Source organism: Rhinopithecus bieti, unplaced genomic scaffold (assembly GCF_001698545.2).
Source record: "Rhinopithecus bieti isolate Rb0 unplaced genomic scaffold, ASM169854v2 scaffold_37271, whole genome shotgun sequence".
In the NCBI taxonomy this organism is placed as follows: Eukaryota; Metazoa; Chordata; class Mammalia; order Primates; family Cercopithecidae; genus Rhinopithecus; species Rhinopithecus bieti.
Genome location: NW_016815439.1, coordinates 18,465 through 26,469, shown reverse-complemented (window position 1 = coordinate 26,469; position 8,005 = coordinate 18,465). Strand labels below are relative to the sequence as shown.

The 8,005-nt window shown below is 47.3% G+C and overlaps 1 protein-coding gene across 1 annotated transcript in view; it reads left to right on the top strand.

Moving 5' to 3' along the window:
• Positions 1-5,460: 5,460 nt before the first annotated feature.
• The window catches only part of LOC108515940 (motile sperm domain-containing protein 1-like), a gene marked incomplete at its 5' end in the record, with an annotated part of 20,985 nt that continues 18,440 nt past the window's right edge, over positions 5,461-8,005 (top strand). The window contains one exon of the mRNA XM_017853118.1: positions 5,461-5,538. Coding sequence (XP_017708607.1) covers positions 5,461-5,538 — 78 coding nt within the window. The remainder of the gene's footprint in view (positions 5,539-8,005) is intronic.

Here is an 8,005-nt window from a genome sequence, read left to right as displayed (position 1 = left end):
GTGGCACAATCTCAGCTCACTGCAACCTCCGCCTCCCGGGTTCAAGTGATTCTCATGCCTCAGCCTCCTGAGTAGCTGGGATTAGAGGCACCTGCCACCATGCCTGGCTAATTTTTGTATTTTTAGTAGAGATGGGGTTTTGCCATGCTGGTCAGGCTGGTCTCGAACTCCTGACCCCAAGTGATCTGCCCGCCTCAGCCTCCCAAATTGTTGGGATTACAGGCGTGAGCCACCGTGCCTAGGCAGGCTCCAGGTAATTCTTAACCTCGGGCAAATTTGGGAAACCATGATCTAAAGCATTATCCGTAGTCATTTGCAATAAAGCCTTTGATTCCCACAAGTGGCATCTCAAACACACATATTTAAGTAATACAGTGTCAAGATTATTAAAAACATAATAATAAAACAGAACTTATGTTTGAAGAACATCTTGTGGTTTACATTATTACTGATACCACTGGTCCCTGGCCTGTTAAGAACTAGACCAAACATCAGGAGTTGAGCCATGGATGGGCAAGCATTATAGCTGAGCTCTGCCTCCTGTCAGATCAATGGGGGCATTAGATTCTCATAGGAATGCGAACTGTATTGTGAACTGCGCATGGGATGGATCTAGGTTGCACACTCCTTATGAGAATCTAATGCCTGATGATCTGAGGTGGAGCAGTTCCATCCCAAAACCATCCCCCACCCCCATCTATGGAAAAATTTGCTTCCACAAAACCAGTCACTGGTGCCAAAAAAGGTTGGGGACTGCTGACCTATTCCATATACATTACCACATTAGAACTGTGTAGGCCAAAGATTCTTGTCTCCATTTTAGGAATGAGGAAACCCTGCCAGAGTGTAACTTGTGATATAACTGGAAAGAAAGCAAATGTATCATAAATGACGTAAGAACAATACAAAACAAGATGCCCACTTTTGCAAAAGAAGAAATCTTCCAATTTATAAGATCTGAAGAGATATCAAGCCCAAGGGTAGTCTAAAGCAAATAGGAGTCAAAAGACTCCCAGAGGTGGGAGATGTGTCTCCTTTTGGAAATTCAGTTGTTTTTCATGGCACCATACAATTTTTCTATACTGGATTCTTTTTTGTTGTTGTTGTTTTGTTTTGTTTTTTTTGAGACGGAGTCTCACTCTGTCACCCGGGCTGGAGTGCAATGGCAGGATCTCGGCTCACTGCAACCTCTGCCTCCTGGGTTCAAGCAATTCTCCTGCCTCAGCCTCCCAAGTAGCTGGGATTATAGGCACCCGCCACCACGCCCGGCTAATTTTTGTATTTTTAGTAGAGACAGGGTTTCACCATGTTGGCCAGGCTGGTCTCGAACTCCTGACCTTAGGTGATCTACTCGCCTGGGCCTCCCAAAGTGCTGAGATTACAGGTGTCAGCCACTGTGCCTGGCCTTCTATACTGGATTCTTATGTGAGCTGAACCAGTTACATTTTCCACAACCACATATTATACCACAAACCAGTCTGACCTGCAAGGGAAGTACAATCATTGGTTCTTTTGTAATGCCCTGCTGCCTAACCAGTTTGTATTTGCAAAAGCGACACGTGGCCAGGTTAAGTTGGAGATGTCCTAGGGAAGGGTGGATGGTTGTTGTATGAGGCCTTGCCTAGGGTCCTTTCTGGGCCTACTTAGGGCTTCAGATGCAATGGAGATGAAAGATTTTATTTCATCAAATGGTATTAATGTCATTTCTGGATCAGGCATTGTGCTGGCAGCCTGAATAATTCATAGTCTAGGTAGGAGAGAAAGGAAGATATACATGTGGCTAGTGATTACCTAAGTTAAGATGAATTGTAAAGCAGAATAAGCAACATTCTATGGTGATGGAGCAGGAGTTAATAGTTCTCATGGAAGATCCTGGAAGGTTAGTGGAGGAAGGAGCATTTCCACTGGGCCTTGAAAGATAAGTAGGTATTCCAAAGACAGAGAAGGGCATTATAAATTGAGGAAATCTGTGAATAACGTTATCAGAGGCATGAGCTTAAGGAAGATCTACTGGCAGCCTAGGTGGGGCAACTGGGGAAAATTCTTTGGGCCTTTTTCTTATGGAGAGGGGATCGGTCAACACTTCACCTTACTCTTCCTCTAAACATCAATACAATTTAATTTTGAAAACTGTATCTTTAATTACACTCCAAGGGGCCTATGGAAGTTACTGATAGTGTGGCCTCCTTTCAAGGGAGAGTATTTGAGGTAGCCAGTGCTGGTTGAGTTGTCCCAGACCCTGTTGTCTTCCACGGATAGCCAAATGTATTGGGCTAGAGTATAGGGTACATCAGAAGAGGATTGCAGTGCTTTCTTTGGCAGCACATATACTAAAAAAAGGAACAACACGGAGAAGATTAGCATGGCCCCTGCACAAGGATGACAAACAGATTCATGAAGCATTCCATATTTTTTTTAAAAAAAGAAGAGGTTGCAGAGATCCTGAGCAAAAAGAACAAAGCTGGAGGCATCACACTGCCTTACTTCAAAATATACTTTGGTTACAAAGCCATAGTAACCAAAACAGTATGCTGCCAGCATAAATACAGACCTGTAGACCAATGGAACAGAATAGAGAACCCTGGAAAAAGTCCACGCATTTACAGCCAATTCATTTTTGAAAAAAGGTCCCAAGAACATACCTCGGGGAAAGAACAGCCTCTTCAATAAATGGTGCTGGGAAAACTGGATAACCATATGCAGAAGAATGAAACTAGACCCCCATCTCTCACCACACACAAAAATCAAATCAAAATAGACTTAAATCTAAGACCTGAAACTATGAAAACACTAGAAAAACATATTGGAGGCTGGGCGCGGTGGCTCACGCCTGTAATCCCTGCACTTTGGGAGGCTGAGGCGGGTGGATCCCTTGAGGTCAGGAGTTCAAGACCAGCCTGATCAACATGGTGAAACCCCCATCTCTATTTAAAAAAAATACAAAAATTAGCCGGGTGTGGTGACGGGCGCCAGTAATCCCAGCTACTCAGGAGGCTGAGGCAAGAGAATTGCTTCAACCTGGGAGGTGGAAGTTGCAGTGAGCTGAGATCGCGCCATTGCACTCCAGCCTGGGCGACAGAGCAAGACTCTGTCTCAAAAAAACAAAACAAAACAAAACAACAAAAAAAACCATATTGGAGAAATGCTTCAGGGCAAAGATTTTTTTGAGTAAGATTGTAAAAGCACAGGCAACAAAAGCAAAAATAGATAAATGGATTACATCAAGCTTAAGAGCTTCTGTACAGCAAAGGAAACATTCAACAAAGTGAAGAGACAATCTACAGAATAGAAGAAAATATTTCTACCCATTCATCAACCTCTCTTCAATGCCCCCCTTCTCCCCTCCCTTTCCCAGCCTCTAATAACTACCAATCTACTCTCTATCTTTATGAGATCCACATGTTTACACCCACAATGAGTGAGAGCATTGAATATTTGTCTTTCTGTCCTTGGCTTATTTCACTTAAGATAATGACCTCCAGGCCAGGAGTGGTGCCTCACGCCTGTAATCTCAGCACTTTGGGAGGTCAAGGCGGGCGGATCACATGAGGCCAGGAGTTCAAGATCAGCCTGGCCAACATGGGGAAACCCCGTCCCTACTGAAAATACAAAAATTAGTGCCTGTAGTCCCAGCTACGTGGGAGGCTGAGGTGGGAAGACGGTTTGAGCCCAGAAGGTTGAGGTTGCAGTGAGCCAAGATCCCAAATATCTTTTCTCATTCTGTAGATTGTCTCTTCTCTTTGTTGAATGTTTCCTTTGCTGTACAGAAGCTTTCTAGCTTGATGTAATCCCATTTGTCTATTTCTGCTTTTGTTGCCCGTGCTTTTGCAGTCTTACCCAAAAAATCTTTGCCCTGTCCCAAAGCATTTCCCCAATATGTTTTTCTAGTAGTTTCATAGTTTCAGAAGGAATGAGAGCTAGTATTCGATACTTCAGTATGGTAATTATAGTTTATAGTAATTTATTGTATATTTCAAAATAGGTAGAATAGAAAAATTTGAATGTTCTCAGTATAAAGAAGAAAAGACAAACTTTTTTTTTTTTTGAGACAGAGTTTCACTCTGTGGCCCAGGCTGGAGTGCAGTGGCGCGATCTCGGCTCACTGCAAGCTCTGCTTCCCAGCTTCACACCATTCTCTTGCCTCAGCCTCCCGAGTAGCAGGGACTACAGGCGCCTGCCACCACGCCTAGCTAATTTTTTTTGTATTTTTTAGTAGAGACGGGGTTTCACTGTGTTAGCCAGGATGGTCTCGATTTCCTGACCTTGTAATCTGCCCTCCTCAGCTCCCAGAGTGCTGGGATTACAGGCGTGAGCCACCGTGCCCAGCCAGAAAAGACAAACTTCTGAGGTGATGGGTATCCCAATTACTCTGATTTGATTTTTACACATTATATGAAGATATCAAAATATCACCTGAACTCCAAAATATTTACAACCTCTATGTGTTTTGTTTTTTTGGTTTATTGAGAGAGCATCTGACTCTGTCACCCAGGCTGGAGTGCAGAGGCACAATGATGACTCACTGCAGCCTCGGACCTCCCAGATTCAAGCGATTCTCGTGCCTCAGCCTCCAGAGTAGCTGGGACTACAGGCGTGCACCACCACACCTGGCTAATTTTTGTTTATTTAGTAGAGATGGGTTTTGCCATGTTGGCCAGGCTGGTCTCGAACTCCTGGCTTCAAGTGACCTGCCCACCTCGGCCTCCCAAAGTGCTGGAATTACAGGCGTGAGCCACGGTGCCTGGCTAATTTTTGTGGTTAGTAGAGATGAAGTTTCAGCATGTTGCCCAGGCTGGTCTCGAACTCCTGACCTCAAGGGACCCGCCTGCCTTGGCCCACTTTATATACCATGCTAAGGTGTTGTAGGTACTATTGAGACTGAAAGGTCTCAAGGAGAAAAGTAACGTGGTCATGTGTACATCTTAGATCGATCCCTCTGGCTGCTTTCTGGGAGATGGTTTAGACTGAGGTAAGAGTGGAAGCAGAGTCCAAACAGGAGGCTACTGAAGGAGTCCAAGCAAAAAGTCACGGGGCCTAAACAGGTTCTGAGGATGGGGTGGAGCCAGAGGCAGTCAACAAGACATGTCTCAGAAGTATGAATAGAAGCCACTAGCCTTGAGTACTCACTGGGTGCGTGTGTGCAGGAGAGTGAGACAGGACAGGAGGCAAGAGGGACTGCCTAACGAGCGCAGAGAGAGGTGGCCCTCTGTGAGAGCCTTCCAGTCTGTCTCTTCAAGGGAAGGCGGGAGGGGAGGGGCAGATCCGAGGACAGAGAAGGAAGAAGTTTAGAGCATGAAGAAAGAAACCCCAAGAGGCCAGGTGGCAAGGCCAAAGCCCCGCCCCAGGCTCCGGCCCCGCCCCCAGCTCCACCTCTTCTTCCTCCCACCTCCAACCCCCAAGTCGCGGCTCATCCTCGAGGGCGGAGAGAGGTGGCATTTGAGTCCTCCGGTATCCCAGCAGGCAGTGCAGCCTAGAGACGCTGACAAAGGAGCGGAGGAGCAGTCGCAGCTGCTTTCCGAGGAAGCCGGTGTTGCCGAGGTGAGAGTCCCCCACCGTCCCGTCACCCACTTCCTCTCACTTCGGGAAAATGTGGAAGTTACGTGGCTGAGAGCCCCCCGCCAAAGAATGACCCATCCCCACAGCCGGAGGTTGGCTGTGTGGTTGACAGCGGGGCTCCGCTGCGCCGGGATGCGGGTGGGCGGCGGGGAGGAGACCGAGGGAATCCTTTCCTGTCCGGTGTGTGACTGGCAGTGGCTCCGCCGCCCTCGGCGCCCGACCCCGGGGTCTGGCCAGCCGATGTGTGGCTCGCTCCTGCCCGGGCAAAGGCAGGCTCGGGAGCCTCTTGGTGCCTGCCCGGCGGAGTTCGGTTGTCCAGGGGATGCGGCTCTAGGGACAACTCTTCGGTGGACGCAGCCAGGAGGGCTGGGGGAGGGAAGTTGACTCCCCGTTTGGGGTGACACCGTCCTCGCCCTTCCTCCAGCCCAGCCGGTCGCCCCAGCGAGCAACTGGAAGGAAATCGGCAGGGCTGGAGCGAGGCGTCCCGGGATAGCCTCAGCTGTGCTGTCTTTGCCTGGAGGGAGATGAAAGTAGGGTGGAGAGGCGGGGAGAGAGAGCGAACGCCTTGGAATAATGGGGTAGGGTGTAGGGGGTGCGTGGCCTGTTTCCTTCCCCTTCCCTGGACCTCTGCACGGATCCTGATGGTTGCACCAGCTGCTCTGCTGTAAACAGGCTCACATGACCGGTTTCACATGGAGCGGCCGGTGTGGGGACGAGGGCTGGGAAGGCTGGGCCCCAATCAGGTGGAGCTGAAGTCCTAGGACAGTCCATTTTGTACTCCCTCTCCAGCCCTCCTGCCCTTAATCAATGTTCTGCAGTTTCCCGCTTTGAAGGAAAGTAATTGACATCTGCCCTCTCTGGCTGAAGTAGCAGATCTGCCCCAGTGGAATCTGAGCGATCTCATGTCGAGGAACGAGAGGACAAATACTAAGTGAAAATTGACCTTTGAGGGAGATAAGAAGAGGACTCAAATGTGAAAAATTGGGTCCTTTGGATCTTGCCTAAAAGCAGTACTGTTCTTAATGTGAATTCCAGACAGAAAGGGGAAAGTCTACTTTTCAGGCAAGGCACACGTGGGATTTAATATTCTTGGTGAATATCTTGTCCACACTTCCTCTGAATACTGGAAAATCTCTTTGCTTAGAAAAGACTATATATAGGATATTGAATACGGAGTGGATACCAACTTTTAGATTATACTTATAGTTGGTAGTGGGAAGTTTGGAAAACAGGAAACAGGGCCAAATGTGTCTTTCCAGTTGTTCACGTCTACATACCCAATCAGGATGCGAGATTAAACTAGTTTCTGAAGCATTTCTTGAACTCTCAAAACAACAGGTATACCTAAATACTAGGAGAGTTGAAATTTTGGAAGTTTTCGACTTAGTAAGGGATAGCTGTGATAGATTCTCCACACATGTATTAATAATATATAATTAAATGTAATGGACAATATTCAGTATAAAGTTACTCCTTTATAGGCAAAAATAGACAATAAAACAAATACCCTGTAAAACAATGCATGCTTCTTCCTTAAATTGTTTATGTACATTTGCTTCCCAAGTGTTTTTTTTTTTTTCTTAGAGAGCTTTACATTTAACTCCATTTTCTGAAAACTAACAGTTAAGAAATGATCAGAGAAGCGATTCCATTCCCTAATAGGCCAATAAAGTAATTGGCTACTATTCTTTTTCTATTTTTAAAGAAGTTTACAATGGAATATATAGACATTTTACATGTCTACAAAAACATATATATTTTTTGAGACAGGGTCTTGCTCTGTCGCTCAGGCTATAGTGCAGTGGTGCAATCTTGGCTCACTGCAACCTCCGCCTCCCAGGTTCAAGTGATTCTCCTGCCTCAGCCTCCCGAGTAACTGGGACTACAGGCGCCTGCCACCATGCCCGGCTAATTTTTTCTATTTTTAGTAGAGACAGGGTTTCACCATGTTGGCCAGGATGGTCTTGATCTCTTGACCTCGTGATCCACCCGCCTTGGCCTCCCAAGGTGCTGGGATTACAGGCATGAGCCACTGTGGCTGGCCACCCAGCTAATTTTTGTGTGTTTAGTGGAGACAGGGTTTCACCATGTCGACCAGGCTGGTCTCGAACTCCTGACCTCAAGTGATCCGCCCACCTTGGCCTCCCAAAGTGCTATGATTACAGGTGTGAGCCACCATGCCCAGCCAACTTTATTTTGTATTTTTAGTGGAGACATGGTTTCCCAATGTTGGCCAGGCTGGTCTTAAACGCCTGACCTCAGGTGATCTGCCCACCTCGGCCTCCCAAAGTGCTGGGATTACAGGCGTGAGCCACCGTGCCTGGCCAAAACCCAGGCTGGAGTGTGCAGTGGCACGATCTCAGCTCACTGCAAACTCTGCCTCCTGGGTTCACGCCATTCTCCTGCCTCAGCCTCCCGAGTAGCTGGGACTGCAGGCGCCTGCCACCAC